Below are 26,189 nucleotides of genomic sequence, written 5' to 3'. Positions count from 1 at the left end.
ACCAGCTCTGTGTCATTGCCTCTTCCCATGGGCATGGATGGGCAGCTCATGGTGATGAGAGCTCCCTTGTTCAAAGGAATTCTACTTTTTGTCCTTAGAATGAGCAAATGCTTTTCCTGACCTGCATGAGGCCAGCACAGACCTCGTCCTGCTCTATCCAGACTGAGGATAAGCGGGGGAATCGTTGCCCAACTTTCCTGTACCTGGTGGAAAGAGAGCCTTGCTTCTTCCTTCCTTCCTTGCTGTCTCATGACTCATTGTCTTCATCTTTATGGTGCTGTGCTTCTCTGTGTGCCCTCACCTCCTCACACAACCCATGGTGACTTGGACCTGCCTTTTGGATGCAGAGCTCCCTGTGGACATTATCAGCTTTCTCCAGGCACAGATGTTAACAGTGGGTGCTGCTATCTCTTCATGGTTTCAAAGATTTTGGCTGTGCCACGTTCCATGGTGGCACCAAGATGGGTCAGAAAAGTCCAAATTTGCTCAAGAAAGTGAGATCCTGATCCAGGCCCCAAGGAAAGATATTTCTTTTCCCTGCCACAACCAGGTCGCTGTGGTCCCAGGGTGCTCTTTGTGTTTCAGGGCAGGACAGATCACCACAATAACCACACTCAGGACTGGCTTGGTCACCCAGGCACCTTTATTGCTGGAAGTGCTGTTAAGGGACAGCATCAGCCCTGTGAACAAACAGGCTCAGGCTGGTGAAAGCCCAGCCCTCGTGCAGCAGAGGGGACAGGATGGGGGGGTTCAGGGAAAGGAAGGAGCCCCCTGTACCCACTGCTGATGCACAGGAAGGGTGGGGTGGGGTGGGGTGGGGTGGGAGGGGTCTCACACAGGTTGTGGGGAGGCCATATAAATTTTGGCCATATAAAAAAAAACCACAGCCAATGTTTAAGTCTGCTTCCCCACACCTCTGTAAACCAGAACTCCTTCCCCTAAGCACAGCAGTGCAAAGTCAGCCTTGAGAGAGGCCCCAGCCATGCCACAGCTGGGCTTTCCAAAGCCTTTGCTCCTTGCTGGGCTCAGCCCTGCACCCGAAAACTGGACCCCAAACTCCTGACTCGACCCACATCCCCCACACATCTGCTGCATCCCAGGTGTGAGCAGTGCTGAGTTTTGGTCACCCCTCATGGAGAAACAGATCCCCACAGTCATTCCCAGCAAGTGGTGCCCCCAGGGAAGGGCTGTGCTGTGTGTGTCAGTGTCTCAGGTACTGTCACCAGGAGCTCTGTCACCTGCTGCTCCCAGCTTAGACGGGAAGGTGAGAGCAACCAAAGCCACGCGACCGCTGACCCCAGCTCAGCCGAAATATGCCCAGAGGAAGACATTGATGGTCATCAGGATAATGGCATTAGCATTGCACACATTCCTCCACAGGGGCTCTTCCTCGATGCTGGTGAGTCTCTGCTCCAGGGCAGCTCTCTCCTCCTGGGACAGGGTGGGCTTGGGGCCAGTGGACAGACCACAAAACCACATATACACCATTTTCCAGCAGGGAGGTTTGGCTGCTGCGAGAGAGGGACCAAAACGTGGCTGTTGGAATCTAGTGGGACTCTTCCCTCCCTTCTCCCAGTCATTTGGAGGTGCATTGGCCAGTCTGGAGTGGGGCTTGAGAGGCACCTTGCATGGGAGATACAAGATGATGGAAAGAAGGGAAAAGGGGAAAAAGAAAAGGGGAAAAGGAAAATTCTCCCTAGACCAGGTACATCACAGCCTGATTGCAGTTGGTTGATTACACCACTCACTCATTAGTTAATTAAAATACCTCCTCCTCCTCCTGCCCAACACAGATGCCATCTACTTTTAAAAGTTCCTGACAGCATGATGGTCCATTTAGAGATATCCCAGCTTGTTTATTACACGTGGCATACCAGGTGAAATGTGTGCTTTAACTGTCAGTCCTGTGCTGTGTGTATTTCACTCACTGTTCTTTCAGAATATAACCTTTTTCTGAAATGCAGGATAAGGCCTTGAAAAAGGTGTTATCCAGAAAAAAAAAAACCCTCATTAAACTGTCAACTGCTGTGTTTCACATTTCCTTCTTCATCTCTGCTAATTACCAAAAATACCAAGATACATGTTTATCAAAATCTGAGCTAATGAACTAGGAATTGATAAGAAATAAGAAATAATGCTGAAAAACTGCATTCAACTTAAACTCAAATTTAGTCTATTGGGGAAGAAAAAAAATAAGGGATTTGTTTAGATGTTTACTTCTGTTTAGCTTGGCTGTGATTGGTCCCAGTATCCTTTGGAGTGACCAGCAAATGGAAGGAGTGAAGAAATCCTGTGTGTGTCTTTATTCTGAGGTTCCTGCTCTGTAACCTTTGAAGGTTAAGCTCAAAACCAGAAAGATGCATTTTTAATAGATTTGCAGAATAAAGCTCTGTCCACTCTGAAAAGAACTTGCCTATGTAGCATCTCCTGCTACTGTTCTGTCTCCTGACAACTCTTTCAGTTCACTTTGCTCTGCCTTCCTTCCTATTAAATACCTCTGGTAGGACACAGAGCTATTTAAGGTCTGAGTTTAAACCATGGCTTACATCCTAAGGGAAGATGAAAAGATCCTGTTGGCATCATGGAAATGAGAAAAGTGAGGCCTGTGGGTTCATTCTAGGGCATTCACAGAGTACACATGGCTGCTCCCAGAGTCTCTTGGTCCCCTCAGACTGTGCTGCTGTTTTGGTGCTCTTTTTTTCAGGAATGGCTGCTTTTCAGAGCCATTCAGAGGGATGTGACATTAAGGTATGTTGGGAGGATGAAGAACAGCAACACTTCCATTTGTCACATCCTTAAAACTGTAAGTACAAGCCCCAGCTCCAGTGGATGCACCAGATTGCCCCCCATGAATTTTAGGGATTTGCATGGATCCTGGCTGTACACTGCCAGGCACATGAGTGTGTTTGTTCACACACAGACCCCTACCTTCCTCCTCCTTATAGCCTGAAGCTGCAATTTCCCCCAGGTCCTTGTCTCTGTCTTCTGGGGGGATCTCTGCTGCTTCACTGCTGGAGCTGTTCAGGATTATGGCAGGTGCTTTTTTGTGCCTGGTCCACCACATGAGGCCATCTAGCTGCAAAGTGGAGCAGAGGGAAACTGGTCACTGCCTGTCTGTCCCAATGTGGCCACCCAGACATCTCCCCACTTGGGGGGCACAGGTCCAAGGTGATGCTGAGCCCTATCTGTGGTGATCTCCCACTTTCCCTCCCTTCCTTCCTGCACAGGTGCCCACACCCTGGGTAAGAAGGTTGGCACCATCCAGCTGGAGTTGAAAAGCTGAGGAAAAAATGTGAAATAATCTGCTTTCTCTCCTTCTATTTTTTAAAATAACTTATTTCATCCCTGTCTCTGAGGAGTAACCCTTTAGTAGACATTGGAGAAGCAGCTTCCTATTTGCAAGGCTCATGTGATTGATCTGATATAATGATGGTCTGCATCCAGAACGGCAGCCTTCCAACAGGGAAGGGCAATAACGTCAAATAAATAAAAATAAATCAAAAAAGAAGGCAAGATACCCTCTCTGGATGCAGTCAGTCATTGACAGCAGTTGTGCCCTCAGAAGATTTTTTTTTAATTCCAGACTTCTCTGATGGGCCAATACAAGACATTGCCTGTCCCTGCAGAAAGCCACAAAGGACAATCAGTCTGCTTACAAATACCCAGGTTCTGAAACTCTTATCCTGGAACACAGAGAGTGCACAGGAGACCTCAATCTTGCAAAGCTCAGTGGCCCTTTGGCAGCTGTGGGGGGGTCACACACCCCAGGGGCTCAGGGCTTTGGGGTTAAGCCAAGCCTGCTGTTGCTGTGGCTGACCTTGGCATGCCCAGGATCTCGGTGGCTCTTCCTGACCCTGCCCTGGCCAGGCCAGGCAGCAGGGACAGGCTCATCCATTCCTCCCAAATGCAGCTGCCAGGTCCAGTAGCTGCTCTTCCCCTCCAGCCCACACTCCTGGCAGAGGGGCACAGGGGGGACAGCAAAGCTGCTGTGGTGACAACAGGGCAGGCAAAGTCACACATGTGCCCCAGGAGCAGCTGCCTCCCTGCTCTGCCTGTATGGAAATTAACTTCCCCAATGGGTCACTTACAAAGTAACGTGAGTTTAATTTTTGAATTTTGCACACACAAATCCAGGCAGAAGCTTCCAGCTGACACAGAATGTTGCATAATTTCCAGAAGATTTATAGCTTTATTTAAATCATTTTCAACCAAGATGAGCATTGGGCAGGGCTAATCTTTCTTGTCATGAAGTGCTAAATTGCTTTGATTTGATGATCCTCATCTTTCTCAGGGATTCTTTTTTTTTTAATAACTTAGGAAATGTCACTGGAACATAGTAAAGTTTCAGGGTACTAAAGGATTTTTAAAACTTTTTCCCTTTTCTCTCCTCATGTGTCACTGAACCACTGTCTCTGCGCATTACAGCTAAACCTTCAAGGGCTGGGGTGTACCTGGGGCTCAGACTGCATCAGAGGGAAACAATTCCCAATGGAAAGCAGCAAAAACACAAGGAACCTCATGACACCATCCCACTGACCCACCCAGGAGCTGGTGCCTCTTCCGTGGACAACAAAGCAAGTCACCACCCTAGAGAGCTCCTGGTGATCTCTCACACCAGTGCTCCAGCTTTGAGCTCCCATGGGTTTGGGCAGGCTGCATTCCCCTAGATCCCCCTTTCTCCTTTTTGCCACTGGTGTGGGACAGAGCAGCAGCTCTCTGTGGCCATGGAGGCCTCCAAGGGGCTCCCAAAGGATGGGGAGGGGAGGCAGGTGGTGGCAGTGTCCTGGGGGCCTGGAGAAAGCAGGGAAACAACTAAGAACTGCCTACAGGAAAGCTGTGTCAGCTTCACTGCCTGGGACCTTGGAAGTGCTGCCTGAGGCCACCATGCCCAAGGGCAGGGGAGCAGGAGGGAGCCTTGTGCTGGGTCCTGGGGAGCCCTGTGGCTCTGCTCCCCTCTGCAGGGTCACCCCTGTGTCCCCCCTCTCTTTGCTCCTGTCAGCACCCACAGAGCTGAGCATGTCTGGCTCCCAGTGCCACCAAGTGATGCTGTGGGAGCTCCAGCTGCAGCACCTCAGAGCTCTCAGGGTGGGCTCAGGCCAGCCCAGGTGGGCTTGCTGCTCCTCCTAAGCTGTGCACCAAGAGGAGCCACTGAAGCCAGACCACAAGACACAGGGAAAACATCCCAACCCCAGAGTACACCGGGTGGAATTGCCAATCCATCAGCCTGTCTGGGTGAGCCCTGACCCCTGGGGAGCTGACCTGCTGTTCCCCTCCCTTTTCTCCCTCACAGTCTCCTTGGGCAAGGGAGTTTGCAAGAACTCAGCAGAGTTTTTCTTTTGTTGTTTGTAAACTAGAATAAATCCTTCTGTTCCAAAATGCCATCTGGCACCTGACAGTTGTGTTTCAGCTTCACAGTCTCAAATTTAATTGTAAGCTCTTTTGCAGGATTTTCAAGGACGCCGTGACACAATATGGACTACCTACAATGAAGACATATGAACTCTGGAGCATACCAAACAAATTCCTTGCATACTTGTTTTCCAGCACAGCATCAATCACCACAGGGATGGGAGAGTGTCCAAAACAGCAGGAGAAAATGCTACAGCTTGCAGTTCTCAGATTGTAATTCATTTAAAGCCAGGAACATTAGCTGTACCACTCTAACATCAGATACAAATCTCTTTTCTCCTTTTGCCCATTTGCTATCTCAAAAGCACTGAGATTCAGTATTTAAAGTTGTCCAGTGTAGATCCTCAGCTGGTGCAAAACGACATAACTGTGCTCAACAGCTGTTGCTGGTCTTTGAAGGCAATGGAGTTGTGGTGATTTACATCTGCTGAGCTATGATCTATCACTGTATTTCCTCAGCTTTGTCTTTGCCGCCTTGTTTTTTTACTCTTTTTGCCTGACAAAACAAATGACATAATTCCTAGCTCTTTTACCATGTCTTTCATCATTCCATCCCCAAGCACTGCAGTTAAGGACAAGCAGAACCAGCCCCACACAAGTCTTAGGGGAGAAATACCTGAGGCTCAGGAAGACAATTGATTAAGTAGGAAGCACCAGAGCTTCAGAGATCCTCATGCAGGACACTCAGCACAGAGTCCCCTTCCCAGCCACTGTCATTGGGACACTCAGGCTCTTCATCACAGGTTTGCCCACTTGCATGCCAAGTAAATAATGGCCAAACACGAAGGTCAGGTACCAGTTTCTACCCAGACAGCCTGGCACATCCACCCTGATCTCCACCTCCTCCCCTTCCTTCCCCAAACACTTCTGTCCCTGGGCCAGCCCAGCACAGCCACAGACTCACTGGAGATGAGGGGCAAACAATGAGAAACCATGTCACCAGAAGTGATGGTCCAAGCCTCTGCTCACATCCAGGCCAAAACCTGGGGTAAGTCTGACCCAGGAAAATGAAAAATTTTGGTCTCAGTGCTGCCCACTCAGATTCATGCTAGACAGGCAGAAACACGGCAGTGTTATCTCCTGCTTCAGTTAAACTCCATGCCTTCCCTTTGGCTGTTCCCTGAGGAACAAGGGCAGACTTTTTGTGATGAAATTGGGGATAAATAGTAGAAACTGAATGGAATCAGACAAAAAGAAATGGGGACAGACTCTCCCATTCCTACTGAGCTATGGAAAAAGGGAATGAGCTCAGTGGCATGAATTTCCTGGCAGTCCATCCCATTTTCCTTATGGTGGGAAGATACTGAGGAGCAGGGAGCACACAGGATGGTCATCACAAATATCAGATGATTGATCTGGGTCTCTGTGTCCAGCCTTTGACTGCCACTGGCCCTATCGTTAATTCTCATTCATTTTCTACAACAGAATCTCTTACAGAAAGGTCAAGCACTGAGCTCAGCACTATGTGGGATTCCATGGTATACCAAAAGGCTATCCAGAACATCCCTATTGAGAAATTTTCCCCCCAAAAGTCCATTGATGTTAGTTCCTGTCCAGTGCTGCCCTTCAGCAAGCTCTCCTCCCTCCCTGGCTCTCCAGAAGTACCTGAGGCAGGGCATCTACCACCTCTCATCCTTTGTTCCTCTGGGATAACTGCACACAGCTGCTTCAGACAAAATCCTGCCCTCCCTGACCATACCCTGGCTCTTTGAAGAATGTGTCAAATAAGGTCACTTACATCCAGCACCTATAAACTCACACATTTCAGTAGAAATACCACTGAAAATCTCCCCTGGGGAATCTCTTAAGGTCATAACCTCTTTTCTCTAATTCTTTTATAGTGGGCTCCATGCTGAACTCCCCCTCTTGGAAGATGCTTTAAATATTTTCATACCTCTGAGGTCAGACTAAAAAGCCTGGGGGTGCTGGGGCTAGTTTCTCCTTCTCCTGAACTGCTGTTTTGATGCTCACTGTTCACCAGGGCTGTGTTAATACATCTTATCTTGCTATTGCTGTGGGCAGGGAGCACTGCACATGTTTAGCTATCACAGGTCAGATGATGAGTGGGAACTCATTAAACCACAGTAATTAATTGCTGGCAACCATCTGGCCACCCCTGAGCAGTCATGAACAACGTAAGCAGCAGAACTAATGGTGCCTCCTTGCCAGTATTTCTCTCTCCCATGTGGATCCTCTGATAGCTAATAAAAGCTAAGAGTTTATCTCCAAGCAGACACAAAGACAGCCTCTCTCCCCCCTCCTCTCCCCTATCTGAGCACCTGCTTTCATGTAATCTTTAGGAGCGGGGTGTCTTTGACACCTATAGCATTCCATCAAACATTGATAGAGCTGGTTAATACTTTACAAGTTATGAGGAAGCAACAGATTGATGTCATCATAGCATTTTCTCTCTCATGCAGCTAGACAGGAAAAAATTGGTCTTTTTAATCTATCCAGTAACCTTTGCTGAGAGGTAGGAGGCCGTTTTGTTATATTGGCAGCTGTTTTAATACTTGGGACTGGGAAGAGTTGCTTTAAGGTTTTATAATATAAAACCTCCCAACTCTGCACCATTTTAATGGGCTAAGTAAAAGAAAGTTGTGTTTCCCTCAAAGTTATTAAATTTAATTGAGATCACACTGGGACAAAATGTTATTTTCCTAAATGCCCATGTTGCAAAAGATATTAATCTTGTTTCCCTGCAAGATTGATGCTGGCTCTGCTGAATCAGGCTAGATGCTACAATTAGATATATTTAATTCCTCCTCAGCAGTGCTCTGTAATGTGATTTCATCTCCTTCCCCTTCTTCTTTTCTTTCTACTCCAGTTATGATGGGCTGTGGTGTCTGCCCAGCTCTGGGCACAGCATGGGAACTCACACTCAATTTGAAGCACTCAGTGCTCAGCAGCATTAACACTCTGCGACCTGGGGAACAGAGAGAGCTGAGGAGCAAGGGATTCTTGGCAGCATATGCATTACACACCATTTCTTAGCCACTGCAGAAACAGGAAAGGGCAGATCCCAGGGACTTTTGGTATCCAAACCAGGGCTCTGGGAAAAGGCTGTCACTGCAAGTCACTTACCTTTTCTTCAGGGAGGGGTGGGGTGCAGAGACTGATGATGACGATGACAATGGCAGTGAGGGCACAGAGGATGAGGGCGAAGTAGAGGTAGTGCACATCCTTTAGCACAGCTGGTCTCCTGTCCTCCTCCCCACAAGCTGGGGCACTGTAAGCAAACTCCATGATCATCCGAACCAGACCAACAGCAAGCCCTGCCATGAGGCCCCAGAAAGCACCCTGGGAAAAGGCAAGCACAGAGAAAAGATCACTGCAAATTACCTCTGGCTGTAGTTTTCCTTCTCCTCTCCCTCTTTCCCAAGACTTTTTTTGCCTGATGGAAATCCACGCTGAGGTGCATTTTTTTCAGGTAAAAATCCTAATTTTCTCTCTCTGCCCATGAACATGGACCACATAGAGTACAAACAATGCAAGAATCTCCTCCTAACAACACTCCTCTAATGAGAACTTGACACTAAATGGCAGAGCAACTTCCCTTTCATGCTTTCAAATGGGACTGCTGAAAAGTACCTCTTGCAGTGACTTCTTAGAAGCAAACCCACATCCCCTAGGGGCTGGGTTAAGATCCACTAGTGTGTGCCAGGAAAGGCTGTCTAATTGTCACACTTGAGCTGGACTAGCTCCGAGTTCAAAGTGTCTCAAGGGCTAAGTACTGAGGGAAGAGATATTTATTTATTCTATCAAATTAAGTACATGTATCAATTGGTTGTTGACACTTCACTTACAGGCTCATTAATCCTCTTCCAGAAGATTGCCAAGATGAAGAGGGTTGTGATTGGTGGGGACAGATAGCTGCCTATGGACTGAATGTAGTCAAAGAGCTTTCCACTGTTGGCTGACTGAACAATCGGGATCCAGAGAATGCTGATGACCACAAGGATGAGGATAAAGACTCTGAAAGAGAAGGATAATATTGTATTAACTCTGTAGGTAGATTTGAAGCAAAACACACTCCCAGCTGCTCTTGGACATTCCTAAGAAAAAGATCCACAGATCACTCTCAAGAACTTTTCCTTGTGTACACAGGAAAAGATAAAATTGTTCTCCCAAAGTGAGCCTGGCGTGTCCTAAAGTGTGACATGTTCTTCAATGACCTTGCTCTTGGATATGACAGAAAGAGAGAGCTGGTAGCTTGTGGAAGCAATCTTTCTGCCACCTTTCCAAGCAGGTAATGTGCTCAGTCTCTCACCTTTGCCAAATTCTAATTCGTTTGCTACTTATTAAAATTGTGTTTGGGGTCTCAGGTGAATATTGTAACCTTCCTCTGCCTTTGCACTGTGTGCCACAGAGGTTTGTCCATATTGCTGAACAAGAGGTGCTTGTCTTCTCCCCACTCTGCCATGGTGAATTGTGAGTTTGCCTGCAGCCTTCAGCCATGCCTCAGCAAGGTTTAGAACTTAATGCTTATAACTGGAGAGCAAAACCTCCACTGAATGCAGCCTAAATTCCCCTGACTGGAGGAGAACTTTATATGCCCCTGATACAACGCAGCACCAAAGCACTACAACTTATCACAAAGACAGAAAGCTGGGAGGCTCAGCTCTGTACTTATCCCTGAAAAAAATAAAAATAAAAAAGAAAAAGTAATTGCAACATATCACTTCTGTCTGATGCAAAAATAACATTTTTATAGACCTCTGGTGACAATTACTCTAGAGCACTTTTGGCTTTTCTAAAAGTTACATTTAGAGCAGTATTTATAATAAGTTCTGAGAGAAGAGAGGCAATTATCTGCTTAGCTCAGTGGAACACTCAGAGTTTCTCCTTGACCAGGCCTATCCAAGATGAAGGTAGAAAACACAGCACTCTTTCCCAAGCTGTGGTCCTGCTCTATATTGTAGGCACCAGATTTTTCTCTGTGAGTCCAGCCTGGAGGACGTAGAAGAGCTGCACTCAGAACAAGTGGTGAGAGGAACGAGACTTAAATAAATGCACAGACCTGCCCACAATCATCAGCTCCTGCTCAGAAGCCTTCCTGCGGATCCGCTGCCAGATGTCCACAACGAAGAGGGTGCTGCTGCTGTTGAAAACAGAGGTGAGGGAGCTCATCAGGGCTGCCATCATCACAGCAATCATCAAACCCCGGAGCCCTGCGTGAACAAAACACAGAAGGAGAATCAGGACTGGGCCTTGGGCCTCTGAGCACTGTTTTTCCATTCTGCTGTCTGGCATCTGTAGTAAGATATCCTCATCTTTAGGATGGGTAAGGGCAGCCTGATGCCCTCCAAGCATGAGCCTGGCTCAAGCCCAGCTCCACAAGCCTGTTTCTCACCATCGGGCATGAGTTCGATCACCAGTTTGGGGTAGGCAATGTTGGAACAGCCCACAGCAGCTCCACAGATCCTTTTGCACATTTCTGGGTCCACGCAGCCCACTTCATCTGTGGAACACAGGGAAACAACAAGGAGTCAGAGCAAACCCCATTGAGCCATAGGTTGTTTGGATCAAGGGAACAAATCCTGATGTCTTGTGCAGTCTCATATAAATTCAGAGGTGGAATACAGCTACAATGAGTGGAGCTAGAAAATGCTTTATATCATATAAAAGAGGTGAAACTTTGAGATGACATTTTGAAGTTCTGTTCAGAGTACAGCTAAAACTCTCCTGGGTGTTGCATAACTGTAATCCTTAATGATTTGTCACTTGTGGGAACTGGACTGTTTCCATGAACCTGTCATCTGAGTTCCCAGGGATGCTGGAGGCTCACTTACTCCTGTTTAGGAAATCTGGGAAATAAACTCTTTCCTCTGGGAGTGGTCCTTTTAACCAAGGTATTCTTCCTGGAAAAGGGAAGGCTCTGGAGAAACCAGCAGTGAGAGCTCCTTGGGATTTAAGGGACACTCATTTAGCCTAATCCACCAGGACCTAAATGAATCTGTGAGGTAGGTTGCTAAAACTCTCCAAAATACCTAATGGATGTAATCCATAGGATGTGAAGGACAACCTCAGTGCTCCATGAATTTAATTTCACTGACTCCTTTCAGACAGGCAGATGAATGCAATGTCCACAGCATTGAGCTGTATGTCCAGAAGGCGAAGTGTGTCCCTTATGGCTACTCCTGGTGATTTCTGCCACTGTGGGAGAACTGGAGGTGGAGGGAAGTCTTGGGAACACCACCGTGCAACAGGAGTTGCTATGAACATGCCTGCAGGACAGCAGTTTCTAAGATGTAAAAGTGCTGGCAGACCTGTGTGGGATTAGTGGTCATGGAGCCCCATGTCAAGGAAGATGGGAAGGCTTACCTGGGTAAAGAGCTCTGCTGATCATTCCTGGCATGACAATGAAAAACATAGGCAATGTTTTCAGGTGTCCTGCCAGCACTGATCCACCTTTGGCATGGGAGAGGTTCTTGGCAGAGAGAGACCTCTGGACCATCACCTGAAATCAGTGCAGAAAGGGAGCAGAGAATGAAACAGAAGCACAGCAGAGAGAGCAGGATCCATTCTCTCTCTGTCTCTCCTTCTCAGGGATGACTTTCATCCTGCAGGATCCCAGGGTGTTTTGCATGCCAAGGACAGCTTTCCCACCTTGCTGACTGCAGCCTGCTGCCACTGCTCAGAGCTCGTCCACAGGCTACAGGAGAGGGCAGCGTGGAAATTTCCTTTACAGGAATAATTTCACCCTTGACTGAAATGAAGCCACCTTCAGGGCTGGAGACAGCAGCTGTATGGCAGCAAGAGACACAGAATGAAGCAGACTGCAGGTGTTTTGGTAAAGGCTCAGTGGTGGGGTTTCATAATTATCCCATCTGAAAGTACAGAAGCACCTTGTCTCAAGAAACACACAGAGCTTTACTTGTTTTTAGCTTGAAAAGGAATAAGGGACATGAGACATCTGGGAATATGAATGGAGGAATATTGTCTGGAGGTCTACTCAAGGTCACAGCACAGCCAGCTCCAGATTCACGTTTTCATTATATTTTTGTCATGCTAACTGCATGAAGACTCCCAGTACTCACCAGCACACAGTGGGATAAAGAGGAATTTAAACAACCTGTTCTCACTGCCCTAAGAAGTGCATAAAATTAACAGCTTGCCGAGAAGGTGGAAGGAGTGAGACATTCTGGTCTAGACCAGTAAAAAAAGTAGCAACTCCTGCACACTGAGGCACAGTGGTTTTTTCAACTCACAGATCTGAAGACTGAGGAGTAGACTGAAAAGAACACTGTGGTGGTTTGTCTGCTGAGGGAAAGATTTTATTTACCTGATCAGTGCACCAGCACCAAAGAGCCACCACAGTGAGACCAAACACAAGGCCAGGCCAGGGAAGGTCTCCTGTGATGGGATCCCTGAACAAATGGAAGGCATCTTCACGTGGGAGATGACAGGTTGTGTTTGGGACTGTGATCTTTGGTATTGCTGTGCGGTATTTCTCCTGAAGTCCTTCATACCAGCCAACTTTTTCAAATCCTGTAAAGAAAATTCCAGCAATTTAAGGGCTGCTGCAATATGCAAAGTTATTATCTTATCTGAGTCTCGTGATTAGTTTTCTTTTATCTTCCTCTTATTTCCTTTACTTTTCATTCTACCCTTGCTTTTTGCAGTCAAAGTTGCTGCAGAAGTCAGCTGGATTTTGCCCAGAGTCCTTGTGGTTTGAACAACACATTCTGGAAGAGGATCAGTGCAGGAAAATCTCCATGATCCTAATCCCTGCAATGTCATCAGCATCTAGTTTTTACTTACACACTCTCCAAGAGCTAGAGCAGGAAAAAATAACATTAAAAAAAAGGTTTAGATATTTCTGTTAGCCAAGAAAGCTGAAAACAAAGAATGATGATGGTCATTTTCTTGTTCCTCTTTACTTTTTATAACACTTGGCTATTCCCATATGAATCCACAGTAACTCCTAAACTCCAAAAGTCAACAGTGGAAGTCAGCAAGATTACTCTGGACTGACATAGGCTTAATGAGAGCTGAATTTGGCTCTGAGAATGTGATGTTCCAAAGCTCTTCGGCAACTACAGTGAGGTGACATTATCCAGAGCCTCACCTTCATACAGTTAGTGCAAAGGATGAAGAAAGTATGATGGCTTGGAGAATGAGACTTATGCTGGCACCTCTTCTGTGAGTGGTTGAAACTCATTTCTGCACCACACATGAAAGGGTGAGGCACCTTGCTAAAGTCTAGTGGCCTTGGGACCACTAAACTGCTGCGTGGTGCCACTGTAGGTTCCCCTTACCTATGAACATGAGGATGAAAGCTCCCAGCACCATGATCACAGTCTGTATCAGGTCTGTGTAAATCACAGCAGTCAAACCCCCTGCCAGGAAAACCAGAGACAGCAGTGTGTCACCATGCACAGGGAAACAGGTACCTCAACAGGAAAAAAACCTTTCTTTAGCCCTAGCCCTGTGATTTCGACAGACCTACTGGGAGAAGCTGGCACTGAGCTGTTCCATTGGAGCCCACAGCTGTCACAAGCCCTCCCATGAGGAACAGCGTGGAAGGTTTTCCATGTTCATGACAGAACTTGGAGGCAGCTCAGCATCTTAACAGCTAAAATTGCTAATTTTGCAGAAAGGGAACAAAATAGCAAATATGGGCAGTGGTAACTTCCTGCACAGAGGGAGCCAAGAGCCTTGTGCAATGTTAGAAAATTCTCTAAAAACAGTAATGCTCTCCCTGTACCACTTTCCCCTGGGCCAAGAGGGAAGAGGAAAAGAGTCAAAGGTCTCTAACAGCTGGGAGTGACAAGGCAGGTACTACCAGCAACTGGGGCAATCTCTCCCTTAGACCAGGACCTGAATACTCTTTCTCCTCTGTAGCAAATGGGAAACTTATACCCTAGGCTCCAGTTTAAAATTTGTCCTTTAAAACCAGTTAATTACCAACTATGGTGTAGACAGCAGTCACTGCTAGCAAGACTGCAGTGGACAAGTAGAGGTTCCAGCCCAAAGAGGTTTGGATGAACAATGCTCCGGCAAAAATGTCTGTCTGGAATAAAAAAAAAACAAGGGCAGTCTGGCATTAGTAGTGCTTCGTGCAAGTGAAATCTAATAAAGCAGCCTGCAGCCCTCTGCGGCTGAAAACATTGGCAGGGGAGGACACCACGAAGGTGAAGTGGAAGGGGAGGAGAAGAGCTGTCGGGACTTTTGGCTCTGAACCTTGTTTTGCTGTAAGGAAAAACTTTCCTCCAGGTCAGAGCTCTGAGGATCTGGGAGAGCAGTAGGGTGAAAAGGAAGGTGCTATGCCAAGGAAAATAAAGACCATATTGAATCATAGAATCCTGGCTGGTACAGAGAAGGACTGGTGTAAACTCTCATTTCTTCTGGTGACTGTGATCACATCCCTGGACAGCAGAGCCCAAGTATCCACAGAGAGACATAAGAGGGAAAGAGAGATAGCAGGGACCTTGTTCTTCCCAGGACTGCCTTTTGGTGGCCTCATGGTCCAGAGACACTCCCTCTTCAAAGACTCAAGAGTCACTAATGTCTTGTATCATGATTTGTTTATCTGAGAAGGTCAACAAGTATTTTTTCTGTTTGTGCCATTCAGCATATTAGAGTGACTCCAGAAAAACAGGTTATACCTGCTGAGGACCTCACTAGAAATACAGAAACCCCATCAGCTGTGTTTTGTTTGGACCTTCTGGCAGAGAGTGATACCAGAAAACGGGTGAAAACTGGAATTACACAGATAACATCATTCAAAATTGCAGAAGGTGATATGGGAGATGTTTATGTTGGGAAAGCAGGTAGAAGGACACCTGCAAGTCTGGTATGGGGTGAGATACAAGTGAAAACCTTTGCCAAGTGAGACAGAAGGGATGGGGCAAGAATTCCATTTGCTGCATCTGAAATGAGCACCTTAAAAGCAAGGAGTCAGTGCAACCCCTGACCTCTGCAGGCCTGAGACACGACAGGCACAGCCAGTGCACCACAGGAATCACTGTCCCTTCTGGGGTTTGGCTTCCCAGCAGGAAACACAACCAGCTCTGTAGCTATGCAGGATCAGTCCTCTGACAACACTGCTTATTGAGATCTCTGTTTTCTTTGCAAGCCAAGAAGACTCTGCAGTGCCCTAGTTGTTGACCTATGTTTGGGCAGAAAACACAGGGAGAAAAATCCTTCTTGTAACCAAGCGCCTGCTGTCCAGCCAGCCGCTAAATGAGCTCTCCACAAACAATAGCTCTGCTTAATAGAAAGCACCTGTCATGGCCATAAACTCCCCCAGCCACATCCGTCAGCCACGCGTGAATTGGCTGCACAGAGGAGAAACCACTGAGATGAAACTGCAGTGATGGGGGCCAGGGTCCTGCTCTGAAAAGCACTGGCAAATACTGTTCTGCTGAAGGTCACTGAAAGACAGCTCTGTTTCATACCTTGACTGTGTGGCTGTGCTCACTGTGTGCTGCTGCAGGAGAGAGCTGCCATTTATCCCTCACAGGTAAAGAGGCTTCAAGTGCCTCTTTGCAAGACCTAACTCACTCTGCCACCAGGGGCAATGATTTGATCCCATAGTGCAAAGCTGGAGGCAGTGGTGACAGCAGTGGGTGACATGACCAAGAGCTGCCCATTAGAGGAGGAAATCTATCCCACACTCCCAGCCTGGAACTCCCCTTAATGCCCTTCCCAGGAGCTGAGACATAATAAGTCTGGGAGGAGGACCTTGAAGCCACATGAGTGTTTTATCTCCAGTCAGTGTCTTCTAAAGCAATTTGACATCTGAATACTTCAGCAGGGTCTAGTGAAAACAGGCATGTACTGATCTTGGGATAATCAGCTGGAGACAGAGGACTGACATCTTCAGTCCCTGTAATAGACTCTCAAATACACTCCTCTCCTTCCAAGGGCAAGGTAGTTCTTAATAAATATCAGAGCACAACTTCTGTTTCTTTCTGAATGGTATTTAAAAGGGGAAAATATGCAGAAGGCTACACTGGGTTTTTGTTTCCAGTGGGGTACAATGCTACAAGCAATTCAGAAAAGATGCTGAGTTTTGTCGCAAGCCAGAACTTACCTCCCTTTCTCTGTACCCTTTTTGGGCAACACAAAAGAGAAAAAGAGAGAGGAACAACCATATAATACCTAATGCTGTAAACTCAAATACAAGAACAACAGCAGGTTTATGATAATTTAATAGAATTTCATGTCTGCAAGATGCAGCCAGACAGATTTTCAGATGGGGTAATGCAGTCCTTCATCTATCTCTGATGCCTAAGATTTGGTGTGATAGAAGAGGAAAAGCAGGCAGACAGCCCGTGGTACTTCCACTGTTTAGTAATTAGCTGCACATCCTTGTAAATTGTAAACAGCATTGCTGTTTAATGAGGGCTCTCTCTCTCTCTTAGGAAAGGTCTCCATGATCAATACAGAGGCAAGAGCAGCACACTAACACACTGCTGCTGTTCCTGGGAGCAGGGTTGCTCCTCTCAAGGAGTTCTCTCAAAGCAGCCCAGCCTTGTACCAGGATGCCCTATCCCTGCCCTAGACACAAGGGCTGTGTTCAGTTGGATACATACGGATATCCTGGTGAATATATAGAGAATCAGGGACAGCACGGACATGTATATTTGTATCCTCTGCCCTCCAAACCTCTTCTGCAGGTACTCAGGCATGGTGACAACTCCTGCTGCGATGTAAACAGGCAAGAAGATCCAGCCGAGAGCCAGCAGTGGCCAGATGGCCTGTTAAAGAAACAGAGAATAGAGGCATAGGATTCAACACATGGAAACAGCTTTTCCCCCTGTTCTGTCAGTGGCCAACTTAAGAAAGCAAAACGGTACAGTGCCATGCAATGTATTTGAGAAGCAGACTGATTTTTCTCCCTGGTCAGAAGACAAGCCAGCAGCTGGAGGTATTGTTACAATTCCGTTAGAAGCTTTTGAAGATCTCCTAAGGCCTGTATTTCCCTCTGTCATGGGTACCACACCCCCTTCCATCCCCATGGCTTTTGAGCAAGGTGGTGTATTCTGTTGCTCTGGTTCTCTGAAGAGATGGTGGTGTATTTTGTGGCCTTTAAAACCACTGATGCTGTGGCAGTGAAGAGTTAAGGTGATTCAGAGCAGGATGGGAGCATCTGTTTGTTGCTTGATTAGCAAGTGATGAGGCTGAGGCAGCAGACTGTCCCTGCGGAGCATAAAAATAAGCAACAGCAAAACTCTGCTGGGATGTTCTCCTTGCAGGCTGGAACAGATGTTCCTCTGTCACTGGTAGATAAAGAGGCACTTTAGTTGCTTTGCCACAGGTGAAGAGTCTTTGGAAAGTGTAAAGGTATTCCTCATGTATTTCTTCTCTGATTCCCAGCAAAAGCCCGGACGGGAGAACTTAAAGGTAAATGAAAGCCATTGGATAATCAAACCTCATCTCCTGGTTGTCTCCAGCCTTTATCTTTCATCCTTACATTTATTTTGATCAGTTATTTAAGTTTTCAGAAAAAAAACTTGATCCCTGTGAGCAGAGATTGTGACTGATTGAGAGCAGCCATAGCTCCTGCAGTGGCAGAGACTGGCTGAGGTGAAAGATGCTCATATGATTCCTCCAGCTGAATGATGTCTCATGGCACAGGGAGAGAGTAATGGCATATCTAAATTCTCTTTCCTATCTGAAATAAATTAATCTGAACTCATGAAGTTACATTTGCCCTGAAACACAATCTTGTCTTCATGAGCTTCTAAAGTGACTTGAACAGATTTCCTCTGTGTACAGCAATACTATGTCCTACATGCACCAGGCTGAACACAGTCCCTGTTTTCTTCACAGAAGATTTAAAGGTGACCTTGATGGTCTAGAAAAAAAGCATTGCAGTGAATATGTACCCCAGGAGACAGCTTTTGGTGGATCCTGTCTGTGCTTGGCACTATTAACACTCTTCTGCTGAGGCTGGCAAGAGATTCAGAGTTAGGTGAGTGGTGCTTCTTGTGAGACTGGCACTAATCTCACTCCTCATCAGCTGAGAAATTTCATTAGCACCACACACCAAGAGTCTGGTTTTCATGCTCTTGTGTGGTGTCAGTGGCAATTTTCCAGGCCACTATAACAGAAGGCAGAATGAGACCTGCCTTCGCACCCAGATGTTCAGAGATGCCACATTTTGGCAACTGCCAGGTGAAGAGAGTGTTGCTGATTCTCATGGATTTACAGTGAATATGGGAGCACGTGCTGCTTCTTTTAGCCTTACTTTTTTTCAGCTCCCTGTACTCAGAATCTTGTGATTATCCAAGTACCTTTCCAGCATTCGATATCCTTTATTTTAATCTTCACGAGCGCAGACTAAAGCTTAAAAATAAGGCCATGTACCACTGGGAAGGCCAAAGAGCTAATAATTCCAGTGAATTCCACTTAAACTAAAATAAAGATCTCATGTTTCCAAGGCTGTTGGAATGTCTGGAGGCTTCTCTCCTGAGAGTTCAGTACTTGTTGCTGCTCATACTGTTAAACACCTGATTTTGAGAGAAACCCCAATCCCTTTGTAAACAGTGACATCTTAGTTGACAACAGAAGTGACTCTTACGTTCCACTCAAAGCCCCCAACAGCAAGGCCCCCAGCTGCTGCAGTGCCTGCCAGGCCCATGAATGAACCACTGCCCACATCGCTCGACATCAGGGATGCTCCAATCTGAAACACAGGCCACAGGCAAAAAAAAAGGAGAAAGTCACTTTGAGGAACTTCTGTAGCAACCCAAGCATTTTCTCAAGAAAGTCTCTTTCCCTGGGATCTCATCTCCTTGTAGTTAGGCAGCTGGCTGCTAACAGACAGTAGAGTTTCTTCGAGAGGTGAAGGAAAACATTTTTATATCTTAAAGCATGCTCCTGCTCCCTTGCACTACCCCCACTCCAGTGCAAAACTTAACCTCAGAATCAGGGCTCACTTTGCCAGTGGTTCTCCCAAGAAGCACACCTGTTATAGGGGCACAGCAGAGGGAGGGGAGTCTGGTGACACCCCAGATTCCTCAGTGTCCATGAAATGTGGTGTATTTCTCCATTCCCTTTTTAAGCAGCCAGCAAGGTGCCATCTCTGACCCTGCTGACCCCTGCTCCACCTCCCCATGTCTTGGTAACAGCCTCTTTTGAGTCGTGCTCTGAACATGTGTGGTCGTGGTTCACACAGCCACGGGGACAGGAGTGCTCTCTCAGAGCTCCTCCTGAGGGAGGGGATTCCTGATCCATAGCATGGACATGCTAGGAGCACACAGGTCTTTAGTGTTTGGTGTCCAAGGTAGGTTCAAAGCTAAGGAGCTCTGCAGCAGGCTGGGAAATGCTCAGGTTTACTTTAGCTGCAGGCTGTGGGCAGGGTAGGCTGTCCCTGCCTGCTTCATTGACACCCTAATTGTAAGAATGCCAACTGCAAGGCTTTTCAAACAGGGCAGAGGCTATCTGACTCAATTACTACTTTTACTGGCACAAAGCCTCACCTCCTTTCTGCATGCCAACATCAAACCTCTCTCAGGGTCAAATGAACAGTTACCCAAAGGAGAGTCAAGCCCTTTCATCCTACAGTTTACTTTTAGGAACATCACCTATGAGGAGCTTTTCTCTCCTTAGCACTGCCACATATGAAACAAGGAATGTTGGAAGCTGAACTGCTTCTCACCTTTGGGCAAGGTAAAACATTGATATGACATCAACACTCACACTGACTCTGCCTTCTTGACTGTCTGACAAAACTCTTGGTTAAAGAAGCTGCTGCAACAGGACTTTGCAACCAGTGCTTGCAAGAAATGTAAGCAGTTTTCCTGATATGTAGATCAGACACAGAAATAAAAAAACATACATTGCACAGGAGAAGCAATTTCATATCAAGGCTTAGTTGAGGCTGTTTAATGCACAGCTGAGACCCGTCACTCTCATAAAAACAATAATAAAATGCAGATAAGCCAGTCATGTACTCAAGGTGAAGGCCACAAGGAATTGAGCATGCAGGAGAGCCACAGAGATGGAATCTGCTGTGACAAACAAGTCTGGGAAGTGAACAGCAGTAGAGGTCACTCAGAACCTAAAAGAGTTCAGAAGAGGCAAGAACTGACCTGTACCAAACAACCTCTGTAGCCACCTGTGGTTGGAGCCAAAAGCAGTGAGAATGTTTTGGGATTTGTTTGGGGGATTAAAATAAAAATGAAAATAAATAAAAAAACAACAACAAAAAAACCCACAGAAATCTTGTTTAAAACAGCTAGATTGAGTGGAAAATAATTTACTTTAGTATTTTTTCATTTTCCCCTCCTAATTAGACAAAAACCATCAAGAAAAGCTTTTGCATTAAATGTCACTTGGTGAAATTTAAGGAGCATTTAAGAAATTACATTTTAGAGAAGTGCATGTGTCTCTGCTGGTAGAGGCTGAAAATCTAGCCTAGTGAATTTATGGGCAGTGCACAGCCAAAGGAAAAAAGAAAAAAAACTGTTTTGGTTGAGAAGTGTATTCTGTTACCCACGACTCACTAGAGAGATATACAGTTCTAAAGTCTGGCATTGGCTGAGAAGAATCTTTATTCCTGTCATGTTTTTATTCCTTTCCAACTCTAAATTATCTTTATATGTACCTTTCACTCCCAAGAAAAGGTGCTTTCAATAGATTATTTTTTCCTTCATAGTGAAGATTTATACTTCAGTGGTTTGAAGTTTATATCATTTACATCATTGGTCAATAAACTCAACTCTGCTCTAAATAGCAATGGCTCAGAAAGTGCTGGGATTAGGGACTATTTTTAATTCAGAGTCTAAATGCTCTTTACTGGATAACACACTCCTAGATTACCTAATGCTCTCTTGACTTGGGAACATCAGTGGTGAGTTGAGGCCAAAAAGTTTCAAACCCAGCTAGGCAGCCAGCATTCCCTAACTTTCATCAATGGGAACATTTTTATTGCTGACTTGAGCAGAGAAACTGAGAGTTGAAAAACCCTGAAGATGCTGAGCTACCCTTTTTGGCCTGGCAGCTCCATGGTGCAGCCCACTGGCAAAGATGTGTGGGATGATTCCTTATGGATCTTCCATCTGTTCCCTTCATCTCAAGACTACAGGCTGAACATATAAGTACTGGTTCCCCTCAGCAGACCTGCTGTCCTACCTGGAATTGTTTTCAAACCATGAGAAACAGAAGGAAGCATTTCACTCACAGGCAACCAAGTCATGGATCGTCCAGCCAGAAAATAGCCACCAACGGTCCCCTGGCTCGTTCGTACTGATGACTGGAAGCACAGGAAAAAGAACAGGAAAAAGTGTTTTCCTCCATTCACCCACCCTCGAGTCAGACCAAGCCAGGAGAATCCTTAGTGCCTGGCCTCAGCACCAGCTCCAAAATAACGTTAAGTATGCCAGGCTTCACACACTGCTTCTGCCCCTTTTTGTGCAGGCTTCTGATAGTAGTGCTTTGGAAAGAAGCTGCTTGTACCTGGTTAATGACTTCTCCCTGAATGTACCAACTGGGAAAGAAAAAACACTTCTGCCAAGAAGAACACAGTAGGTGTCTGTGACAGAGGCCTTTGCCAAACAACATCAACAAGTCATTAGCAACATTCTTTCCAAAATTTTTAAGGTCCCATTTCAGTCTTCTCCAGCACAACCCTGGCTTTTCTTTTGCCTATTGCCTGTCCACACCTAGCTGTAAGACTGCTCTGCAGCACAGGAGTTGAGCATCATTCCCAGAAAAACCTCTAGGCACTGATCCCACAGTTGTCCCCATGTGGGGTGGAAGTGAAGGCTCACAGAAGGATTCCTGTCCCCCTCAAATCTGCTCCACAGGCCCTGGGATAAGTTGTGCAGAAGATGCCATTTGCAGGCAAACCCCTTTGTACCCGAGAGGAGTCTAGGGAGCATCAAAGCCTCTCTGGCTCAGGCAGACCCAAACCCAGCCCCCTGAGGGACTCACCCATATCCCAACAGCGAGGATAAAGGCAAAGTACAGAACCACCACGACGATGTCTGCCACTCCAAAGGCTGCTGCCGTGCTCCCTGGCTGACCAGGCAGCTCCGTGGTGGCTGTAGTCACCTGGCTCATGGCTGTGAGCAAACTGATGATTTTCTCACTCACACTGGACTTAAGTGCACATTGGCCTTCATTGATTCCCTTGTAATAATTAACAGGGTGAAGAAGGTGTGAGTGGGGATCAAAAGCCAGGCAGGACAGTGGCTAACATTTCCCAGCAGCAGTTTGGTCTCCATGGTTCTCAGTGAGGGCCACCACACAGCTCTGTGGTGTGAGGATTCCCTCTGTTCCCTCTCGTGTTCATTTACCAGTGGTCCTTTCTCCTGCCCATTTACCCACTGGTGACACCCACTGGGATGTAGGAGATGGTTCTGCTTTGAAGTCTGGGGTCTGCCTGGAGAAGTCTCTGGGATGGCTCTGCCAGCCCCAGCAGGAACCTTGTGTCCCAGGACACAGGCAGGAAGAAGGAGAGGGCTGAACCCTGTGCCATATCAAACTGTGAACCCGGGTCCTCAGCAGGGACATTTCTCATCCTGGTTTTCAGACCAGGTGGGCACCCTCCAGCAGGAGCCCCCTGGACCAGAGCACAGAGAGTGGGGTCACCCCAAACCTCTGCAGCCTTGTTGGGACAGCTTTGGGAGGATCACAAAAGGTTTCTACCAGGGCTGGCAGAGCCCTTCCAGAGTCTTCTCCGGGCAGACCCGAGACATATCACATGGGACATTTTAAACTTAGGTGAGCTGTGCTTGATCTTGGTTTCAAGGGAGGCAACAAAACCTCTCCGTCCCACTGTATTCCCCTCTCTCCCAGAGTTTTCTTGTAAATGTTGTCTACCCACCTGCTCACTAATTGCACTGCTAGCATGAGGCCCACATCCACCCCTGCTCCCCAGTTTGAGGCTCCCTGGGAACAGTGCCTCCCTGTAGGCTCATTATCCACAAGAGGCTTTCCAAGACTGAAATGTTTCCACAAGCTGAAGTACAGTTACCAGAAATTAAATATCTGGAAGCCTAAATCCCCTGGTATAAACAGGCAGCTCTCCCTGCACAGAGCTGATTTACACTCGCCCACGCGCTTCTCCCTCTTAACACCTCAGCACCTGAGAGCAAAAGACTGTTGCTTAATCCTAAAATGCATTAATACCTGCCCAAGAAGCAAACACAGCACCTCCAGTCTTCCCAAATGAGGAATGCTCCTCCACACGGGAAGCCCAAACCCCAAGAACCTGCCTGACCTAGCCCTTCACCCCACCTTCCCACAGTGCTGTATCTGCAGCAATTAATTGGAAACACTTGAAAGGTTTCACCCCAGGCCAGAAAACGCATCCAATAAGCCATTCCCAACAGCCATGAGCTACCAAGAGTCCATCGGACACACTGGAATGACACAGGCTTATGGCAGTAGGATGTTGTTGGTTGTTATTACACAGCCTGGATCATCCCAAACTGCAGTAGCCAGCCCAACTTCTGGGCAGCATTGCAGCAGCTGCACCTCAAACGTGGACAACACCTTGAGTGCATTGGTGGCAGTCCTTTCCTCGCTGCCCCATCCTGTTCAGGCAGGAGTTGCTCCACTCCCCACTCCCGAGACAAGCTGCAGAGTTGTGCACCTCCCTAGGGATGTGACCACTGTCCCTGGCCACAGCCAAGGGAATGACGCATCCTGCTCTTGCGTGGCTCCCATAGCTCCCAGCCTTCGTGCAGCCACCCCGGGCAAGAAGCAGGTGCACAGTGCAGGGTCCTGCTGGGTCCCAGCAGCAGGGCAGCACTTATCTCCTGCTCCATGCACTGCTAAATCAGCACTGGTGGCCATCCCCACCCAGGAGATGCAGTGCTCCTTGCCCTGGGTGCAGATGTGGGAATTGATGCATGCAGGAAACCATAAAAATTCATCGTAGCTGATGAACAAACAAGGGGCCCTTGGAGTGAAAGATAGGACAGCAGCATAAGCCCAGCAGCTGCCATTTGACAGGTCTCTGTTGATTCAGAGAGTCGAAAACTCTCTCCCCCTTTTTTCCAGGGACCTGGCAAGGGACATCAAGTGTGCAGGTTACCTGCAGCAGCAAACCCACCCTCCCCAGATGACAGAGGGCTCAGAGCCTCTTGGCCATGCAGGCAACACTGAATTTGACTTGCCCAAAGTGAAGGAATGTGTAGGGTTATGTTACCTCTCTTGGTGGGAGTTGTGGAGGAAGCAGAGGAAGTGCTGGGCATGATGGAGAGTGGTGAGCCAGTGAGCACAGGGGACAAAGCTGTCACCCATGGCAGGATCAGGTGCTGGCAGAGGTGTTGGCTGCACTCATGGGGGCAATTGGCACAGAGAGTTGAGGAATACAGATCTTCATCCATTCCCCATTCCTCCCCTCCTGAAACATCACTCCTGTACCTTCCAAAAACCATTCCTCCTCCCTCCAGGACTCACCTCCTGGTTTATGCAGTCTTTAAAGCCTCTATAAAGCCTGGCATTATGCAGTCTTTCTGTTGTCTTGATGAAGGATGAGGGCAGGGCTATCAAACAGGGGGCAGAAGACAGCCCCTGAAGCACATGTGGTGTCACTGGGGCCACCTTGCCTCCTTGGCCAGAGACAGACCCATTGTCACTGAACCCTGCAGCCATGGCTTCTCCCAGCCCTGCTGTGATGCCAGGCAGAGGTGTGGGGCAGGCTGCAGAGTTGCAGCAGCCCTATAAATTAACTCACAGTTTCAGCAGTACCTGGGAGCTGCAACCAGGCCGCCAGACCCTGCAGCGCAGCAAATACACTCTCCTCTCCTTGCAGCAGAAGTGACAGGATGTTTATTGTCCCCTTGTGGGTGTTCACCCTCACTCCTGTCACAGCGGCTGAGAATGAGCCCTTCAGGGACTGGAAACTCTAAGCGGTGTTTCAAAGTGTGCAGCTCAGAAAAAAATAGAAAGGTGCTGAAGAGCAAGTGTTTCTGGGGCAAAGGATGTTCAGTGGAGTGACAGGCAATTATTTTCATAAATGTTAACGAATAAATGGACTTCCTCTTCATTACCAAGCTACTTCACAGTCATCAGCAAATAGTTCCAATGACAATTAGTGAATTTCAAAATGGATTGAGAAATTGGTGTATACACAGATACTGATGCAACGAGGTGAGGTGATAGCCCAGCCTCACTCCTTACCTTCCTTGCTGGGGGATTTTCCCGTGTGCTGAATGGGTGAGGCATTCAGCTAACCATTATTTTCTTCTCAGCCCTTTCTCAGGGGAATGACTCTTGAATGAAATCCAGCAGTTTAATTTTAGTGTGATATGAATGGGCTTTGAATGTATTTAATGTTTAAAGGCAGCAATTCAGCTCGGAGCCTGCTCCAGAGGAGCAGCAGGAGGCAGAGCAGACCCCCGGGAAGCCTAGTGGTGCTACCACAGCTCTTTTCTTCCCTCTGCAGGCCACACTCTGATTTTTCACTCCTGGACAGTCCCATAAACCTGGAGGCAGTCCATCGCTTCAAGATTCCTTGCACTACTTTTGTTTGTTTGTTTAACCCAGGTGAGTTAGGGACACCTGTACTAAGGCAGGGATAAAGTGCCATGAAGAGGAGCCAGGGAAGGTGCTGGATTCAGTGGGAACCTCAGGACCTTGTCAGGCTGCTCTGAGCCCTGCCACATCAGGGGAAAGCTCCCAGCTCCATGTGCTGGAAACTGCTCCTCTCCATTCCTGGGGATGGGCAGAGCTCCTCGTGCAGCCTGCCTGGACTCGGTTCCAGCCACGCAATGCAGGTGGTCTCACATGGGATGTGTTTCCCATGTTTGGGCTCCCTTGGCAGGCGGCTGGGAGTGTGGATCTCTTCCAGCAAGTGGCCCTGACCATCT

The 26,189-nt window shown here is 47.3% G+C and overlaps 1 protein-coding gene across 1 annotated transcript; it reads right to left on the bottom strand.

Annotated features, from left to right (window-relative positions):
* Window positions 1-1,302: 1,302 nt before the first annotated feature.
* SLC5A9 (solute carrier family 5 member 9) lies at window positions 1,303-24,972 on the bottom strand. Its single transcript, XM_062497942.1, has 15 exons — window positions 24,778-24,972; window positions 22,300-22,560; window positions 21,548-21,619; window positions 18,944-19,048; window positions 16,953-17,117; window positions 14,320-14,425; window positions 13,671-13,751; window positions 12,695-12,900; window positions 11,734-11,869; window positions 10,763-10,870; window positions 10,430-10,580; window positions 9,216-9,384; window positions 8,494-8,709; window positions 2,929-3,076; window positions 1,303-1,511 (listed from the first exon to the last, which is right to left on the bottom strand). Exons 1-15 carry the CDS (start codon window positions 24,970-24,972, stop codon window positions 1,303-1,305), a joined length of 2,328 nt encoding a protein of 775 aa, XP_062353926.1.
* Between the last annotated feature and the right edge of the window lie 1,217 nt (window positions 24,973-26,189).

Source organism: Cinclus cinclus, chromosome 8 (assembly GCF_963662255.1).
Source record: "Cinclus cinclus chromosome 8, bCinCin1.1, whole genome shotgun sequence".
NCBI classification, from domain to species: domain Eukaryota; kingdom Metazoa; phylum Chordata; class Aves; order Passeriformes; family Cinclidae; genus Cinclus; species Cinclus cinclus.
This window is presented reverse-complemented; position numbering and strand designations above follow the sequence as displayed.